The sequence below is a fragment of the Schistocerca americana genome, chromosome 1, assembly GCF_021461395.2.
Source record: "Schistocerca americana isolate TAMUIC-IGC-003095 chromosome 1, iqSchAmer2.1, whole genome shotgun sequence".
In the NCBI taxonomy this organism is placed as follows: Eukaryota; Metazoa; Arthropoda; class Insecta; order Orthoptera; family Acrididae; genus Schistocerca; species Schistocerca americana.
The window spans coordinates 86220333-86241638 of record NC_060119.1 but is presented as its reverse complement, the minus strand read 5'-3'; the positions used below and the strand labels follow the sequence as shown (position 1 = coordinate 86241638).

The 21306-nt window shown below is 37.2% G+C and overlaps 1 protein-coding gene across 6 annotated transcripts in view; it reads right to left on the bottom strand.

Moving 5' to 3' along the window:
* LOC124548386 (probable protein phosphatase CG10417) overlaps positions 1–21306 on the bottom strand; it is a 97582-nt gene that overhangs the window by 54847 nt on the left and 21429 nt on the right. For 3 of the 6 annotated variants that reach the window (XM_047125170.1, XM_047125171.1, XM_047125173.1), the window contains exon 4: positions 17483–17518. The exons of the other annotated variants lie outside the window; for them this stretch is intronic. In XM_047125170.1, the coding sequence (XP_046981126.1) occupies positions 17483–17518 (36 nt within the window). The remainder of the gene's footprint in view (positions 1–17482; positions 17519–21306) is intronic. 6 annotated transcript variants of the gene reach the window in all.

The following is a 21306-nucleotide window of genomic DNA, read 5'->3' as shown; positions in this document are numbered from 1 at the left end:
GAAAATAAAGTGAAAAATGTGTAAAGTGTACTTAGTGTATTTTTTAACAGAAAGTTGATTTGATTTATATTTTGACAGTTCGGAAGCAAAATGGCAAAAACGAAAATAACAGTGAGAAAATGAAACAGACTCAGAGTGCGAAGCATGTCTAAGTTCTCAACAAACAAATATGAGTACTGTGAGATGCAGAGAAACCGAAAAACAATTTCCAACTAACTTAGGCTACAGTTTCACAATTAACAAAGTGCAAAGACAAACTTGAAAATATTGTGGCATCAACCTCAAATAGTCTTGCTTCTCTCATGGTCAACTATGCGTGGCTTGCTCTCGAGTAGGAAATTCGCAGAAATTTGTACATGTATACCCAGACAACTAAATGAAAAATCCTATTTATAAACAAGTACTGTGAACAGAATTGTTTTCAATAATTTTTTTTTACCTGTTATACTTTGAAGTTAATTCTTCTATTAAACCTAGCACACAATCTCATATCAAGTCAGTGAAGCTCACTACCCTAGCTAGTACAGCATAATTACTGTAATTCAGAACACAAAACTGATTGACAATGCAAATAAACTGTTTATATAGGCTACTGGATTACATACTGAAATTCTGTCTACACTAAAAAACACACTCTTACTTTAAGCAGGAAACAGATGGAAATACTTGAGATAGTGTAGTTTCAGTGCTATTAACAAAAATGTAATCAGCTTTGTTTATTTTAATTATTTCAGTTTTTCCCCATGTAAACAACATATGTATTTGACATTGTGATCTATTTCATGTATTCCAACTGTCATCTCCAAATGATAACATTTTCTGTAATTTTGAAAAACTTTTGTGATTGTCATTAACAAAATTACTATATGTAACAATATTCAAATTGTTAGTAAAAGTATATAAGACCTGCAAGAAAGCATGTGGGAGAGCCATTACAGTGTGAGACTGAGCTGAACTGTGTGTTGTAAATAAATTTGTGTACATTTGAAATTTGCTTTGACTTTTCGTATTATCAGTGAATAGTGGCATTCTCTGGCCTGTCATCATATAAGAAATTTACAAGAAGAATCAACTGCAGCAGCGCAACGAAAATACGTTGCAAATTCTTTCCAACTCTTAACAACATGCGTTAACACCGATCCAACTTCAAAAACTTTTATTTCATCTACGATTATGAAGACTAACATTTGTAAAAACTTTTACTTTGCGTCACTTTTATCTGACAATTGCTTTCCCCAGCAAGGCATAGCCGACCCCGTTCACATTTAAGATGCTTACAGTGCCATCTACTGGTAAAATATCAGTTAAATGTTTTTGGTCCACGATATTTCCCGTATCAATAATATACTGTTCAAATTTGATGTCATTCTCAGAATTTGTTGGTTCTCTTTCTATAGTGTCTTTAAACGAACTTTTCTTATGGACAACCTGTATTTCTTAATTACCGTTTTCATGTAAGTGAGCACTAAGTGATAATGTACACAGTAGGGGCTTTTTTATTTACACTGAGCAGATGGCTGCTGGTGTTTACCATCAAAATACTAGGGAGTTTTTAATGTGTGGCAACAGCTGATTTGTATACCACATCAGTGACTGTAAGTCAAATTAGGTTCTGAATTTTCCAACAACCAAGCCTGTCACACATTTTCCGTCACATAGATCTTATGTGGTTCTGGTTTAATATTTGTTGTGTCACAGTAACAATGCAAGATGTCCCACTCCCTCAAATCTCTGCTGCTTCTAAGCAGCACAATATCACTTATCTTCGTAAGTAATTTCCTCCCACTGATATTTTAAGATGCTCAATACCACACCCATTAAATAATATTTTTAGCTTTGGCCAACAACTGCCACTAAAATTCCTGGATTCTTCACAAATTCAATTTTTCTGCAGTCTGGTATTCATCTTCAGAACACTGTACATATTAAGTATTATGCAATGAGGAAAGTTTTACGTATTCATCTACAACACCCATTCCTTTCTTATGGCTCTGCTTCTTTCGTCGATAGGGCAAAATCAATGCACATACACCAACCTTAATAATCATGCTCCCTTCACTGCCTTACACCACGACTTGAGCTGCTACCCTCCTCGCAATTCGAAACAATGGGGCAAACAGTATATGAATACGAACAGTCTGAATCTGACTAAATTACACATACAAAATAATATAGCTCTAGTTTCTTCACGTAATATTTTCACATGATCCACAATCAGTACTTTGTGAGCAATACAGCTGCAACATAGGTTCATTGATGTGAAAATCTCAACTAAACATTTACAAAACGTATGAAAAACAGAATGATGCCACATGATGTACTCTTGCTTACTACTTTGAATCTCCTCACTACCTTTGCCTTCGGAACTCCACAGGGCTCTAGAGCTTGCTGAACACCCCTCCTTTCCCCCCTCAGATACTGATCATCATAAAAGTACAAACTTCAACCACCATGAAGGTGCACAAAAACTACTCTGATTAATTGGGTGCTACTACAGTAAAAACTGAAAACCATACGTAATAGAACTGTTATGGTAAATCCGATAAGTGGTTGAGAGGCAATGGCCATACCATATGGTTTTCTGCATCCGTAAGACAGAAACACTCAAAAGATCATATAAACTGTTACCCTTCTCTGATGTTCACAAACAAGAAATCTGAGAGCTGTTTTTTTATCCAAACTCACCTTCCACAAGAAGATTGGAGTCATTCTGAAAAGTCTCCAGTACCTTCAGGACCAACACATAGGAATCTGAGAGTGACATTTAACTAATTACCAATGAAGAAATGACATCTCCTGTAAGAAATGATCCTCTGTATAAGAGTACATGCCATTTTACTCTAAATTTAATAAAACAATCAGGCTTGATTGATTTATTTATTTATCAACAATTTTAAAAAATATCCTAGGCTATAAACAGAGTACATATTCTCATTTACTATGTTTTCAATGATAAAATGCTGATATTTTATGACAGTGTGTCTGTCTAATGATTGTTCTGGACTTTACACACAATCCAAGCGCGTGAAGGTAAAAACAGATTTTAGAAATCTGCTTTTCATAACTGAATACAATAAGCACGCATCTTTCAAAATCGCCTCTTCTGTGAGGATGAAATGGGTGCTCTCAAAATATGCAGTTATTCTTTGTAAATGTGACAGTATTGCATACATTATTTCACTCCAACTTACATTACCAGCTTTAAGAGTGTGAAATATTGTGCTTAAAAGCTAAGTTTAATTTGATGCAGAGGAAGTAGTTTATCTTTTCTAGCAAAGAGGATAAAAATACTGTGAAACTAGTAGGATGAGGATCTGTTGTCCCTGAAAACATACAGAGATGAATTTGTGTGTGCTAATTCAGGCAAAACCTCTCTGTGTAATGACAGAGATGGTAAGTTCAAGAATAACTGATCTATTTCTTTAACTAGGTTCAATGTATCCATGACCCTCTGTCCTTGCACGGCTACATTGTACCATCTGATAACATTGAGCCAGAATTGCTGCTTGATTGTGATAAATTTTAGAATGAGGTAAGACTGATTACTACCACTTGCCCAATGAAAATTAAAATGAGAAACTTAATATGAGATGGAAGGTACAAAATTTAGTTTCTGCATTTATCAGCTCTGTCTCTCCCTGAGAAACAGCAGTATATTATAAAAATTGGACTGCTTAAATTTTTGACTCTCAAGAGAGAAACATGAATCTCAAAACACAGTTGTCAAAACAAATGCTTTAACAATAATGGGCATAACAGGTACAAAACTGATTTTGTTCTACTTACACCCACGTCTGAAAGAACAGATGCTGTTAGATGATCCACAGTTGTAGAAAATACTTCAAGATTAATTTGCTGACAGGGAATTCCACGACATCAGCTATATTACGTATCCATCTACTACCCAACAGCAACATGAAAATTAGTGCCAGACCAGGATTCTATCCAAACACATTCCCAGTAGACCTAGATTAGGTGATTAATTCAGTGGGCTATGATACAAGAATGTGTGATATGTGGAGGTTTGAGCCGGCCTGGGGAGCATGCGCATATAGGCAAAGGGGTTAAGGCAACCACTCAAGGCAAGCAGGAAATCCAGGTTCAAGTCCCACTTTCATGTGTCACTCCTGGATAGTAGATTTATACCTAATACAACTAAAGTCAAGGAATTTGCGTCAGTGAATTAAATTCAAAAATGATTTTGTTCTGTCAGGTACAGTCATAACGGAAGATAAACACATTTCCACTTGATAAACACAAACAGAAAGACAAAAACAAAACCTTACAAACAGTTCCACTGGAAACACTACAGTTTACAAACCAACTGCTCCTCCTTTTAACTGGAGACACTTTTGAATGCATTTAGGTATGCTCCTTGCCAAATTGTCAAGGTAATCCTGTGGGGTATTGTCCCCCTTCTCCACAGCAGCCTCTATGGTAAGGTTTCTGGTGGGGCAGGATGATTGCAAACAGCTCGTTTTAGCATGGCCCATGCATTCTCAGTGTAGATGAGGTCTGGAGAATAAGGAGGCCATTCCTTCTGACTGATTCTACACTCCACTAGGAAGGTGTTCACAAGATTACGACAGTGGAGGTGTGCATTGTTCTCCATCAGCGTGAATCCTGCTTCAATATGTTCACCAAATAGAGCTACAATGCGTGAAATGACGTTGCCCCGATACTTCACACCAAACATCCTCCTACGTATTGACACAAAGGGTGTCTATACATGATTCCACTCAAAGAAAAACTCTGTTGGTAAGGGTTGGTGGTGTACAATGCTGTCAGGGTGTAGATGTTGTTCTCCTTGCCTCTACACATGAATGTAAGTATTGCCAGGATGGAGACTGATAGGTGTCTCATCAAATGAGAGTGTTTTGTCCCACTGCTGCTTAGGCCACGAAGAGCCCCCCTCCAAACCAGACTTGGAGGAGCCGCCTTTAAAGGTCATCTGGCATGTTATACCTGCTCATGGAACCTATTTTGTACAGCTTGTAATGACACCTACACTTTTAGATGTTTGGGACTGCCACTGTCACAGATGTGTAGCACTGTATTAAGGGTTTCCACTTACTGTTATATGCAGATATCTGTTCTGCACACACGTTTTCCTTTCACGGCCACCACTTTGATTATCCTCAACTGATCCTGTTGCTAGAAACTCATTCCAGATTCTAGAGGCTTCACTTCGACTCAGACACATTCACTGCGATGTCCACCTGTCTCATTCCCTGCTATATTAGACCAACTACACAGAGCCTTTGATCATACATTATTGTTGGCTGAACCACCCTGAAGCAACACAATTCTCAATGACATGCAGTGCAAGTAATGCAATGTTTACAGATGACACAGTGACCATAGACTCGATATACTGCCCCCTCATGGTAGAAGCACAAACTGTTCCAGCTAGAATTACATTACAAACAAACCAATGTATATCTACAACTTCTTATTGGATCACAATGTTCAGTATTAAAAGTTTTGGCAATATGCAAGATTTGTTTTGACAATTATTTGCAGCATGTTATTCCATACAGTCTTTGGTAAAGCTTAAAGCTTTCCCATCAAACCAAAATTTCACAGGCCTCTCCTTCATGTGATTTATCTCTGTAATGCATGGCTGCCAACTTCTGAACTGTAGTAACTGGTGCAAAACTTATTTGGATCAGCTAATTGCTTTGTTTCTGGAAATCACTGTGTCCCGAGTTAAGCAGAAAGTGTGAAAATTGACCATCTGACACAATGAGAAAAAATGAAATACATTACTTTAAACAATGGAAACTCCTCCTGGTTGCAATATCAACTATGTAAGGAAAAGATAGCTCGCTACTTACCATAAAGGTGACATTACTTGGTGGACTGGCACAAGTGAAAGACACTTACACATCAGCTTTCGCTCACAGCCTTCACCAAAAAAGGTAACACACACGCAAGCACACTTCACGCACAGAAGCTCTTCTGATCTGAGCTGTCAAGAGACAGCAGTCATCTGTGCGTGAGGTCTGTGTGAGTGTGTGTGTGTGTGTGTGTGTGTGTGTGTGTGTGTGTGTGTGTGTGTGTGTGTGTGTGTGTGCGCGTGTTTCCTTTTCTGACAAAGGGTATGGCTGAAAATTAATGGGTATCTATCTTTTAGTTGTTCCTGTCTGCAAATTAACATGTAATCCTTATGTTAAGTAGCGGTCTTATCTTTTCCTTACATTGTAATTATATTACTGTTACCTTATTATGGTGCCGTGTCAGACAAAATAACCAACATTTTTTGTGAAGCTAATGTACAAATCTGATGCTGCACAAACAACAAAGTAGGGACAACAGACACTTCACCCACAAAACAAAACCACTTACACGATCAGGGATTTATAAAATCTTACGTCTTGAATTTGAAAGTTTGTTTGTGAGGTAAACAAGTACATGTTGCTCCAACAGATTTGGAGGGGACAAAAATTTAAGCAAGAACTGTATATCTTCATTCACTGCACACCTACGAAACTATAATAACAACACCAGCAGCATTGAGAAATTTTTAAAAGGTACTACATAGGGTAGAGAAAGGCACATTAATGGACCTTCTAAGTGCACAGTTACTGTCAAACTGTCTTGATATATACATCACATATCTGCATAACTTAAACCCGTATGTCAAAATCTTTAAAGTATACGAATGTCAACAAGCTACAAAACTGGTTTATGTACAGTTACTTCCACTTTAGACTCTCGTTATTTCATTATGTTATGTTGTGTAGATGTTTGAAATAGCATGATGTTGAATGGCAGTCATAAATAAAAACACTAACAGCTGAAAGCAAGATGCCTTCTTTTGTAATTTGTTTGTACTGAAACACAGGTTAGAGCTGAAGATACTGCAGAAAAATTGGAGATGGGGTTTGGTTAAATTGAAAGAATCTGAGACTTGAGTGTATTAAAGGGAGTGTTAGCCAATAATTACTGAAATAGGTGGCAGAAATACAATAAAAGTTGGATCAGCAGTTTAGAGGCAGGAAACAGTAAAGGCAGCAGTTTGACAACTACGTAGAACACCAAGGTCCACTAGAAAGCCTTGGATTAATACCTGAGGAGATAGAAATTTAATTGGTATCAGGGGAAAATATAAAAAATATGATTGACAGAAGGTGCGAACTGGTAGTAATGGCTAAAGGACAACTTCAAAGCTCTAAAAGCATGCAACACAAGTAAGGAAGAAAATTGAAGCAGCAGTTTGTGGAAAGAGATGCAGCTGTACAAGCACCAAGAGCTCAGACACCAAGCCAGTACTAAGGAAAGATGAGAAGGTGGAAGAAATATATATAAAAGGGAAACAAATCTCAAGACAATATTAGAGAAAAGGACAGGGGCAAGAACAAGAAAGTGGGTGAAGATGAGATGGCGATGCAATAACGCAAGAAGAATTTGACAGATCACGGAAACATCTATTTCGAAACAAATTTTTGGGAAAAACAACCTAAACAGAACTATTCCACCTTGTATGTACATGGGAAATGTAAAATAAGCTTAGAGCTAAGAATATAATAATCCCAATACTAAAGGGCATAGGCACTGAAGGTGATGATATTACTGAACTATCAGTTTAGTAAGTCATGGATACGAAATACTAACACTAATAATCTACAGCGTAACAGCACAGTTGGTAAAAGCCAACTTGGGAGAAGATCAATTAGGGTTCTGGAGAAAAGTGGGCATACTGGACACAATGCAATCGACTTTATTTATCTCAGAACAGATTGCAAGAAGAGAAACCCATATTTAGAAAACACGTTCAATTGTGTTGACTGAAATGCACTCTTCGAAAGTTTGAAGTTATCAGGAATAATAAATGGAAAGTAATGTGTTATCTACAACTTGACAGAAACCAGACTGCAATTATTAGTATAAGAGTAACATTAAAGGGAAGCAGTAAATGTGAAGGGAGAAGGAACTTTAACATATCCACCATTTTATTCAATATGTACATTGAGCAAGCAGTTAAGGAAACCAGGAAGAGATTTCTTATGGGAAGTATTGTTGCATGAGAAGTAAAAACTAAGATTTGCCTATGATACTGTATTTCTGTTAGAAATGGCAAAGCACTTTGAGGATCAGTCAAATGAAATGGATAGTGTTCTGCAAACAGATCATACAAAGAAAAAAAATCAATGAACATAAAACACAAGCAATGCACTGATGTGAAATTAAATCACAATGGAGAAATTAGAATGGGAAAATGAAACAAATTAGTAGATGAGTAACTATTTGGGCAGCAAAATAATTGACAATGATCAAAATAAAAACAAACAACAATGCACAGTGGCAACAGAAAGAAAAGCTTTCTTTTAAAGCTAAATACATTAACCTCAAATATAAATTCAGTGTTAGGAAATCTTTTCTGAAAGTATTTGTCTTGAGAGTGGCTTTAGGCACGAGGAAAATGTGGATGGTGAACAGAACAGAAATGAAGAAAATAGAAGATTTTCAAATGTAGTGCCACAGAAGAATTCTGAAGATTGGATGGGTAGATCTGAAAACTGATCAAGAGATACTGAACTGAATCTGGAAGAAAAATTTATGGCATAACAAGGGATCTGTTGATAGGATACATCCTGAGGCGCCAAGAAACAATTTGGCAATTGTGAGATATTTAAGAAGTAAAAACTGTAGAATGAGCTAGTAAGCACGTTCAAATCAATGTAGGCTGCAGATGTTATGGAGGCAAGAGGCGACTTGCACAGAATACATTTGTATAGAAATCTGCAAATTTATCCTTGGACTGAAAACATGAACAAGTTTACGGACACTGAGTGTGACACAGATCATCTCTAGATGCACACTTTTGCTACGTAAGGCTGTGCCTGTTGAAATTCCTAGTAATAATGCTGTAACACCACCTATTATGTTGTTGTAACAGTAGAACCGTGTAATAATGAGCCAACTTTTAATGAATTCACACTTTTAATAAATCTTTCTGTTGGCTCCAGTGAAACTGCATAAGAAGAATGTTACTGAAGTTTGATTTTAAAGGGCTCCACATTAAGAAAATGTCCACTTTTAACAAATAAATATCAAACAGTTTGTAAACAGAAACCCAGTAATGAAGAAATTTCTAAACTTTGAAATGAGCTGTGTGAAACTGCTATTAGGAGAAACATCTGTAGTTGAATTTACTCTGTCAATAGATAGGTCATAGTATTTGGTCAATAATTTTGAAGAATCTCCAATTTTCTCATGTAGGTTACGAAATCTGATGTCACAGAAAACATTGCCATTAGGTCCTAGTGCATGAACTGACGACACTGTGTTGTTTATCGAACTGTTGAATTTTTCACTGAAAATTTTCTTTAGTTATAGCCACCAAAAGAAGAAAGCTAAGATTCAGCAACAGCTCACAATGATTTTTAATGTGTAAGAAAACCACAATGTTTTTGACATTGTTTGGTGGAGTCTTCTCTGCGCAGAATATACTGAAAAATAAGCAGGCATTCATGAATGATCACACTCGTGGTTCTTCTTTATTAAAAATGGGTAAACATTCATCCTTTAAATGGGTTTACATGACTTCTGTATAACTGTGCAAGTAGAAATCTTTATGATTATCTAAACTAAAGCTCACTACACATTGTTTTCCCCTCAGTCCTCTAGCATTCTGTGCAGTGTTTGTGATGATAAAGTGACAACAGGGGCCAGAAAAAGGAGCAATTAAGTTTTTTGTATGGCTTTTTTTAATTAATTCCAAAAAGCACGACAAAGGTTGTTTATTTGCTTCACTACAACATGAGTTGTGTCAAGGTCCAAAAAGCCACAGTTTTTATATTAAAAATATCACACATAGCTACTTTTTTCCCCTTCACCCATTTAGAACACTAAACTAATTCTGTATACGTATTTCAGTAAATTTTGGGAACTTATCAATAAAACATAAAAATGTCTTATTTCCATGGAGCTACTGATAGTAACAGGTTGAAGTTCATGTGGCAGATGACAATTAAGAGGGAACTGAGCAGTTTATTGTTGCAAAAGCCTAGGGTCTCATGCAGGCGGATGGCCTGCCAGAAAAGTGCGTTAGGTCAGATAATGATACAGCTGATCACTCAGACATTACATCCCAAGCAACAAGCTGCACAGCTAATCTAAAGGTGTGTAGACCCCTTAAGGACTTAGAAACTATCCTCTTACAAATAATATAAAAATAAATAGAAAGTGCCACAACCTCTATTACCAAAATTATTTTAAGTGGATGAAGTGAAGCAGTAGACATGGAAGGTATTCAACATTTGAAGACAAATATTTTGCTACAGCTTAGAACAGACAGGAGCTCAGAAGCATTTTCAAGTGTTGTTGAAATGGGATTTCTTTCTTTCTTTCTTTCAATAACATAAACCTATTCTGTTCAGGGGGAGAAAGGGTGACAGCAGAGAAAATTTAGTGCAATTAATAATCAGAAAATTTTGTTCCCCTATGTGATTAAAAAACAAGGACAACTTTGTAACAATAATTAGCAAAGCCTGGATGACAACTGATATACAATATGTACAAAGATTCTTAGGAGCTTAGATAGTGAGACGGCTACAGTGGGAAGAAAGCTTTATATTACTGACAGATGCTCTGCACACCCTAAGGTAATAACATTCCCTGGAAAGTTGATGACTTGTCATTTCTTGCCAACTGTATAAGTCAGTCACCTGCAACTTGTAGACATGGACATCATTTAGCCTGTGTAAATTAAATACAGAATGACATTGTGCAGAGATCAGTTTCATTCCTTGGAAGGACATAATGAGTATGAATCTGGAAAACCTGAGAATTCTGCCTCAAAATATGAAAACATGATATTGCTAAGTAAATGCTATTTTATCGCGAAATGTATCAGATGAACTATTTTATGCGACAGAGCTTGAAATAGCTTTGTTTTTTGCAAATAAAAATCCAAAAGTTAATGAATTTTTGATTACTGGTATTGTGTATCATCTGGCGAAGTGCAATTTGGAAAGATAAGAAACATAAGAGTGTGTTTCCAAAAACACAAAAGTGCACAAATGCAATATCATATTGGTGTGCTCAATGTTTGACATGGTCTATAAAACTGCATCTGAGAACAAAGGAACACGTACAATTGTTTGGCAGCAAAACTTGGTATAATCACTATGCTTACATGTGACACAGCTTTTGGAAGCTGTTTTCGCTGTTATATTAACATGTTAAGGGCTCAAACTGTTTTGCTAGACTAGTCACAAATATTGCATCTGAAAATAAATTATTCCAGTTTCTGATTTAGCCAGCACAATGGCCGATTCTCTCCACTTCAGTACCAGAGGTAGAAAACTTCACACTCTAATATTTCTACTTCTCCCTCACTACACTAAAGTCATTCGCCCACATTAATGAAAAAGTTAACAAGACAACCTGACAACCCAAGTACGTTCATGTGACCAACCCAAAGTGGAACTGGGAAATCAGTTTAGTAAGTCCTGTTTTAGAAACCCATTGTGAACACAGTGAATGAGGATACTTTAATGTGGCAGTTTTAGGCAGCAGGTGCTTTGAATTGTGGTTGAGGCATATACAGGTAGAAGTCAGGCCTGAACTACCTTGTTTACTACACTGCCAACCTAAGCAAGAAACTGCACAGCAGCTGTTACCAAATGCTTTGCATTGTGCATTACTTCTTTTTGTTCCTTTCTGATTTTGAAATGAGTGGAAAGGCTGGTACATCAATGAGTTTGATTATGCCATCACAACACCAGAAGGGATCGATGATCCCTATGAATATCCCCCCTGGCAATCATAAATTTGGTTTGCTAATGATCATGCCTGACTGCAGCTTTATATAGTCTGTGGTCTACATTGTACAGACTGGAAAACAAAACCTGTCAATGTTTTTCAAACATGCTGAGTCTTCTCCTAATGTGTGAATCTTGTTATTTTTGGCTCTACTTCTATTATAAGCACTTTGTCGGTTTGGTCTGTAGCACTCAAGTACGGATCTGACTACTGAGTGGACATGGGAGGTCAATTTCTATTAATTTTGTAATTATCGAATCTGAGGGGGGGGGGGGGGGGGGAGGAGGAGAGAACAATCTTGTGAAAAACCTTAAATCATATAAGCACTCTATAAACCCATGAGAATATGCTAATGATTCTCGACAAAAGCAATCATTTGTTGGAAAATTAAACAGAAGCAAAAAAAGAAAACATGAAAGACCATTCCAGGGGGAAAATAAAAACTATTGAAGTTTTTGCAAAAGTGAAAGTCAAAAAGCTCCCCAATCACAACTTTAACAGTCAATGTCACCATATTAAGTCTGTCTTCAGGCATGTAGCATTAACAACCTTTTAAATCTTTACAGTCAGTAATTAAAACCATAACAATAAAAAATGAGATGCAAATTTCTACAAAACATAGCCGTTAGTAATGAGAAATGAATATTTTACTGACTATACACGTCTGCTGCAGCTTCGAATGTAACAACTGACTGTTGATACCTCCTTGTTGAAGGTTATTTCAATTGTTGTACAAAAAGATGACAACTACATCAACTAGCTAGAGCCAGTATGTTTTGCCGATAAGAAAAGCAAACTGCACTTTACTTTCAAGCGATAAATTATAATACTTTAAGATTTTTCATTTTCATTAAGTCATTTATCTGTGCCATTAATTGAATAAAACAGCTTTTAATTAACAATTTCTTCTATTCCGGATACTGACTAAATCAAGACACCCATTTGTGATCTGACCAGCGGCTAAAGTGAATGCCTATTGAGTTAATGACAAGTGTGTAGCACCAATATATAATTTAGGATTTGCTGGGGCCAAATCACTGTGCTTCTAAATGTGCTATGCAGTACCACTGAGAGCTGTGTGTGTGTGTGTGTGTGTGTGTGTGTGTGTGTGTGTGTGTACAGGGTTATGATGAAGTCTGTATAGCCTATTCACACAGAGGACCTCCAATTACTCTTTGATCAAGATAGCTTTGTGATTGACATTTCAGAAATTCAATTGGTATGGGTCAATCAATCACAGCTCATTCTTGAGTGCCACTTTGGTGAGTGTAGCCATATCAGTAGGCAAATGCAGATCTTTCTCAAGAGTGGGTGGTTGCAAACTTTCCGGCCCCACCTCTTCTATCGAAGTTATTTTATTGGAGCTATAGACATGTGGGTGTTAGGCAGCCAGCTAGTCAGGCAGCAGCGACTGGCTGAGACAGGCGCAGCAACAGATTTTGTAACTTTTACGAGTTCCTAGCCTGGAACGAATTGTATTGTTTCATCTGTGTGCTTTGATAGTTTAGTTTCTGTGTGTTAGTTTAATATCTAATAATCACAGTTCTTGCATTTTCATTTGTGCCAGAAAGTAAACAGATTTTGCAAAGTATGACAAGTTCCTAATTAAGAGTGAATTATTTAGTCTCTCCTGAATGCTTCAGAAGTTCGGTTTTTTAATCTCTATGTATTAATCTAATTATCAGAGGCTCATATTGTTCTGCGACCATGTAGGCTGCAGATTCCTTGACTTGTGCCATAGGGTGGTTGGGTTTCGGGTTCCGTTGAATAGGTCAGGAGTCCACTACATGCAGGAGGTGGCTACACAGGTAGGAGGGGCTGTGTGGCATAGACGGGCAGTTCTTTAGGTTAGAGGGTCTCAAGGACAACACAAAACAGGCTTCAGTCACAAAGAGTGCAGGTCGAATACAGGGAAGGATGTAGATACAGGAACCATCAGTATAACAGTTGTCAATTGTCGTAGGTGTGTTGGGAAAGTAGCAGAGCTCGAAGTGCTGAAAGAAATTACTGTTGCTTAAATTGCTAGCAGTGTTCCGAAAAGATATGTTAAACACAGTTGGTGGTGGCTTGTCTGCTGCTGTCAGTAGTTTTTTACCTTGTCGCAAAACTGAAGCAGATAGTTACTGTGAGTTAGTATGGGCAGAGGTCATTTTTGGCAACTGGAATAAAATAATAATTGGATCCTTTTACTGGCCTCCCAATTCAGATGGTACAATTGCTGAAAGGTTCAAAGAAAATTTGACTGATTCCAAACACGTTCCCAACTCGTACAATTATAGTTGGTGGCGACTTCAATCTACCCTTGATATGTTGGTGAAAATACATGGTTAATTCTAGAGGTACACATAAAACATCATCAGAAACTATGCTAAACGCATTCTCTGAAAATTATTTCGAGCAATTAGTTCGTGAGTCCATGCGAACAGTAAACAACTGCGAGAGCACACTTGACCTCTCAGCAACAAATAATCCTGAGCTAATACCAAGCATCAAAATCGATACAGGGTTAGTGAACACAGTGTTGTTGTAGTGAGATTGAATATTGTAACCCCCCAAATCCTCCAAAAATGAACGAAGAATACACCTATCCAAAAAAGCATATAAAAATTTACTCGATGCCTTCCTAAGAGACAATCTCCACTCCTTCTGAATTAACAATTTAATTTTAGAGCAGATGTGGCTTGAATTCAAAGAAATAGTGTTGGCAGCAATTGGAAGATATATGGCAAATAAATTAACAATGTAGCTGATCATCCTCGATGCACAAAACGAATCACAACACTGTTGCAAAAACAACGAAAGCAACATGACACATTTAAACCGACACAAAATCTCCAAGATTGGCGATCTTTTACAGAAGCTCAAAATTTAGTGTGGACTTCAATGCGAAATACTTATAATAGTTTCCACAACAAAACTGCCTTTAAACCTGGCAGAAAATCCAAAGAGATTCTGGCCATAAGTGAAGTATGCTAGAAGCATGACACAATCGATGCCTTCTCTGCGCGATAGCAATGGAGATACTTTTGAAGACAGTGCTGCCGAAGCAGAGCTACTAAACACAGCGTTCCAAAATTCCTTCACCAAAGAAGATGAAAATGCAATAGCTCCATACTTAACAATCATGTACAACTGTTCACTCGATCAAAGATCTGTACCCAAAGACTAGCAAGTTGCACAGATCGAACCAATATTCAAGAAAGCTAGTAGCAGTAATACACTACATTACAAGTCCGTATCATTAACTTTGATATACAGCAGTATTTTGGAACATATATTGTGTTTTAACATTATTAATTACCTTGAAGAAAATGGTCTACTGACACATAGTCAACATGGGTTTAGAAAACATCTTTCTTGTGAAACACAACTAGCTCTGAACTTACACAGTGTTGGGTGCTACTGACAAGGGATTTCAACTTGATTCCATATTTCTGGATTTCCAGGCTTTTGACACTGTACCACACAAGCAGCTTGTAGTGAAATTGCGTGCTTAGTTGCGTCTCAGTTATGTGAGTGGATTCATGATTTTCTGTCAGAGAGGTCACAGTTCGTAGTAACTGATGGAAAGTCATCGAGTAGAACAGGAGTGATTTCTGGAATTGCCCAAGGTAGTGTTATAAGCTCTTTGCTGTACCTTATATATGTAAACGATTTGGGAGACAATCTGAGAGCAACCATCGTAGGTTGTTTGTAGCTGACACTGTTGTTTATAGACTACCAAAATCATCAGAAGATCAAAAAAAAAATTGCAAAACGATTAAGGAAAGATATCTGTATGGTTTGAAAATTGGCAACTGACCCTAAATAATGAACAGTGCGAGTTCATCCACATGAGTGCTAAGAGGAATCAGTTTAACTTCAGTTACGTGATATATCAGTCAAATCTAAAGGCTGTAAATTCAACTAAATACCTAGGAATTACAATTACTAACATCTTAAATTGGAAGGAACATATAGAAAATGTGGGGAAGGCTAACCAAAGACTATTTTACTGCCAGGACACTTAGAAAATACAACAGATCTACTACAGAAATTGCCTACACTACACTCGTTCGTCCTCAGACTAGTGCTGTGCACTGTGGGATCCTTACTAGAAAGGACTGACAGAATACATCGAGAAAGTTCAAAGAAGAGCTGCATGTTTTGTATTATCGTGAAATAGAGGAGAGAGTGTCACCGACACGATACAGGACTTGGGGTGGACAGCATTAAAATGAAGGCATTTCTCATTGCGACGGAAACTTCTCACGAACTTTTTGCTGCGATTGTGAAAATATTATGTTGACGCCAACCTACATGGTGAGAAATGATCTCCATAATAAAATAAGGGCAATCAGAGCTCACACAGAAAGATATAGGTGTTCTTTTTTCTCCACGCTATACGAGATTGGAATGATGGAGAATTGTGAAAGGGGTTCGATCAACCCTCTGCCAGGCATTTAAATCTGATTTGTAATGTATCCATGTTGATGTAGAACTGATCACACACTACCCACCACCTGCTGGCCTGCCTCCTCCTTCTCCTCGCACAGACACCCTATAGCTTAAAAATGAAATGAGACAACTTTTGATGCAAGCTTTTAGAAGAATGAGGTACAGCCTCTTTGCCGACAACAACAACAACAACTACTACTACTACTACTACTACTACTACTACTACTACTACAATTACTACTGCTACTACTACCACTACTACAGCTAGTACACCAGCTAGTACTACTACTACCACCACCACTACTACTCAAAACACTATTTTCACAATGACTACTTATCGCTATGGTGCACAATATCGTTACATAGCTAAGGTTAGCAATGTGGATAAACACTCCAAAGTGGCTGTTAGACAGCCAACTTTCACTTATCAGAAAAGGGTCTCTTTACAGAGAACAATTAGCAGCGCTCCATGTGACCGTTCCACAAAAAGTTAGAGGGTGAATTTAAAAAGAATCTTTTCTTTAATGGTTGTCTTTGTTATACGTAAGCATCACCTCCAAATTTCATGTTCCAAGGCCCAAAGGTTTAGGCTATGTATCTGCTATGTCTAATGAACACAATAACTGGAGATCCACATTCAAGAGTGTAGAATAAAAGCTAACAAGAATGAAGCTAAGTGTATGGTCCACGATTCAAAAGAAAGGAAAACAACAAGACAAGAGAAAAATCAAACCAGTAAAACAGCTCAAATACCATGGTCCACCAATCAGTGATAACATGATATGTAGTCAACAATTAAAAACCATAATTACAGTTTGCAAGCAAGCATCCAAAATGAAAAATAGTTATGTGGGAAACAAACTGAAATCGCGAAATGTGACTCCAGATCTTTTTGCAGAGAATGGTTAGTGTAGGAAGCAGATCCATGGATAAGGAATAAAAAGGTTAGAACAGGAAAATTTTACAGAAGAAGTTAGAAATGAAGTGCTAAAAAAGATTGGTGAAAATAGACATAGGAGATAGTAATCAGTAGTAACTGGCTATGACAATGCTAAGAAGACTACACTCATTAACAAATGCTGTTGCAGCAATGGTAAAAAGGGGGAAGGAAGGGAGGGAGGGAGAGCATGAGTGCGCGCAAGCATTATAACAAGTACCAGGCAGCAATTCTGTCTCCCAAAATTTTGTTTGGGCTACAAACATCTACACATTGCTAAAATTAAACTGCAAACATCTGTCTAAACACCAGAGAAAAATACACTTGAAGACTCACAGAAGGCACAACGGGTTTGTCATATCTCCCAGCAGCCTGAAAATAACATCTGGTTGACTTGGGGTGTCAATATTAAGACAAAAAACAATTAAACAAGACACCAAGACACACACACACACACACACACACACACACACACACACACACACACACACAAAATTGTGGAATCATTTTATTTTAGTGCAGACAACACTACATGGGAGCCAGGTTCACTGGTATCTTAAGTCAAACTAAGAAAGATCACTATCAATATAATGGAAGGAAACATTCCACGTGGGAAAAATTCTATATAAAAACAAAGATGAGGTGACTTACCGAACAAAAGCGCTGGCAGGTCGATAGACACACAAACAAACACAAACATACACACAAAATTCAAGCTTTCGCAACAAACTTTTGCCTCATCAGGAAAGAGGGAAGGAGAGGGGAAGACGAAAGGAAGTGGGTTTTAAGGGAGAGGGTAAGGAGTCATTCCAATCCCGGGAGCGGAAAGACTTACCTTAGGGGGAAAAAAGGACAGGTATACACTCGCACACACGCACATATCCATGTGTGTGTGGATGGATATGTGCGTGTGTGCGAGTGTATACCTGTCCTTTTTTCCCCCTAAGGTAAGTCTTTCCGCTCCCGGGATTGGAATGACTCCTTACCCTCTCCCTTAAAACCCACTTCCTTTCGTCTTCCCCTCTCCTTCCCTCTTTCCTGATGAGGCAACAGTTTGTTGCGAAAGCTTGAATTTTGTGTGTATGTTTGTGTGTATCGACCTGCCAGCGCTTTTGTTCGGTAAGTCACCTCATCTTTGTTTTTATATATAAGAAAGATCACTGTTTCATGACTTTTGAGAGTCCTATTTGGGGAGAGACCTAAGGCATTTATTGTAGGTTACTGTACTGATTTCTCCATTATCTGCTCTTTTTCTAGTGCTTTTACTTGCTTTTCTACACCACCTCATCCCGAACCTTTGTTGCCTGACAGTGGAAACTGAACTACAGTTTCATGTTTACACATGCACGTTTGGTAGAATGTTTCTGTGAGTGAGTTTAAAATAGAAATAGAATCACAACTCAGCCCTTCACTTATTTTGTGATGGGTTGCATTGTATTTTATTTATATTTTAAAGTCACATTATTTTATATATTTTTCATAACTTCCGTTTTTACTGCATATCTCAAGAGAAAAAATGCCTCTTCCATAATTCAAAGGAAAATACTGCATATTCTTAATAATCCTATTTGAAATCAAAGACTCACTGATGAGGCAAAAGTTGTTCAGACTGCCATAGCACTTCACGAGGTATGATTGGAGCTTGTATGCCCATGCTTTTCTCCAACGTGTGAACTGTCTTACTGAACCCATTATGAGGCCACGCAAAGTTTCATGTAGAGTACACATCATGATTCTACTAGCCAATTTGTTTCACATGCAAGGAATTCTTTCACACGAAAGGAATCACAGAGAGTTTTTGCAATGCTGTATATTATATTATAATGGAGTCACATGTGTTTTATAGCAGTAGAACTCTAAATGATGATAAATGTACATAGAAAACAATGTTTTCTAAATGATGTGATTCTCTACAAACCAACCAACTTCTGTAAAAAGGTAGGTAGATAATTTGGCAGACTAAACACACGACGAGGAAGATCATAAACCAGGTATCTGCAGGAAATTTACAAATTCTGAAGTAATATGCTGAGCAACACATTTGGCATATTGTTCAGTACCACAATTAAGCATAAAAGATGAAATCAAAAATTTCTATGAAAGGGAGGCTATACCAGTACCTTAACAATGGAAAGTTCCAAATCAATCACATTAAGGACTATTTTCCACACTTCTTAATACAGCATATATAAACTTAATACACATCTGCCCTCAGGACACTGACTGTCAGATAACAAGATTTCCTAATTCCATAATGAATTTTCACTCTGCAAAGAATATGCACCGATTTGGAACTTTCTGGCAGATTAAAACTATGTGCCGTACCGATATAGGAGAGAACTTCTGTAAGTTTGGAATGTAGGAAATGAGTTATTGGCAGAAGTGAAGCTGTGAGGGCAGGCGGAGAGCCATGCTTTGAGAGCTCAGACAGAGCACTTACATGCAAATGGCAAAGGTCCGAGATTTGAGTCCTGGTCCATCACACAGTTTTAGTTAGCCAGGGAGTTTCTTATTTCCCTGATATTTTCATACTTAAATTCCAAATTTCTCTTAAGCACTTTTTGTTGAGTATGAGAGCAAGTTTTATTTTACTAGTTTTCATGTCCACAAAAGAAGTAAGTTACACTGCCATGTCACTTATTAGTGATCATTCCAAGTAGAGTCCGGGTTGTAAAAACATACATGCAAAACTCATGATTTTTGTTGCTGCTCAAAAAATAACATTCAATCGTAAGATACTGTAGAAGAAACACTGCAAGTAAATATTTTATTATAACTTTGAATTACACTGAGGAAACTCTTACTATAGTCCAATTAATAATATTTTATAGTTGACACTTTACATGTTGGAGCTGGTTTCCTCCAATCAGAGGGCTCAGCATCATACCTGAGCTATTTGCTGTTGCCAAACTGCCACAACAATTAGTCATTTCACTTCCAATCCCTTGTATGGATTTCTTTCTTTATGTGTTTCAATCCCGAATACTGGGTCTGGCTTTTTCATTTCGTATTTCATCACACATGAGAGTGAGATATTACAGTTTTCTTTTAGCATTGTAACTGAAATTTTTCTGTTTGTTCATAGAGGTTAGCTTCAATTGCCTTGAACAACAAACATGATTTTAGTTCTGCCCTAGACTGCTGATTGCCATTTTTTCCAGATACATTGCACATCACACGATTTTTGTTAGGTTAGGACAAGAGTTTAAACTATTCATTACTCTGTAACAGCGAAAAGGAACTTTTACTTCGAGGCACGGCCTACTCTTATGTACTGGTCAGTGAACCAACAATAATCTTAATCATTTAACACAGCCACCAGATTAAAAGAGGGAACCCACGTACTATAAAACAGCCGAACTTCTTCATAATAAATGAAATTTCTGCCATATCTAAACTGAGGAGATCGTAACTGATCTTTGCTAAAGATCAAAACTGTAAACTTATCCTTAATATATTACACAGTTCCCTGTGACCAATTTTGATTACTTCTGCTTTTTAGACATTTGCTAATACTGCTACATGCTTTTGCTTCCAATTCTTTTACTTTTAATAGCATCACCTTTTTCAATTATCCTGTGTCACAAAAGGCTATTTGTTATGCGTAAGGAAAACATGTATTCCTAATGCAGCAGAACAACTGTTTCGACAACATTCTTCATCCCATCCTGTTGCCCAACAGTTTTGTAGGCCTTACTATGTACAGCGACTAATTCTTTCACATTTCATAAAATGCCCTCTTTATTCACAAAGACACCCCCCAGTGGAGAGATCTTTGGCTAAATCAGTAGATATCAAAACCCTGAAAATAAAGTAACACACACTCATTTTTAACAACAGTTCTGCAAATTACAAGTTTTTGTCACCCCTGAAATTCCATCATTACTGTTGTCTGTCAACAGTGTGTCATATAGTAACCCCAAATGCACAAAAAACCCTCACAGGAATATGTTTTTAACAGTTCTCACAGAAATCTGATATCAACAGACTGATGGTAATGATTTACCAAGTTTCAAACCAAATGCTCTCTGTAGTTTAGTTACCGTATTTTACTGACTATAAGAGGCACTTTTTTCTTCAAAAAACTGCGTCCAAAATTTAGGTCTGCCTTTACACTCTAAATTCGTATATAAATTCTCAGTGCTTGATTTAAAATTCCA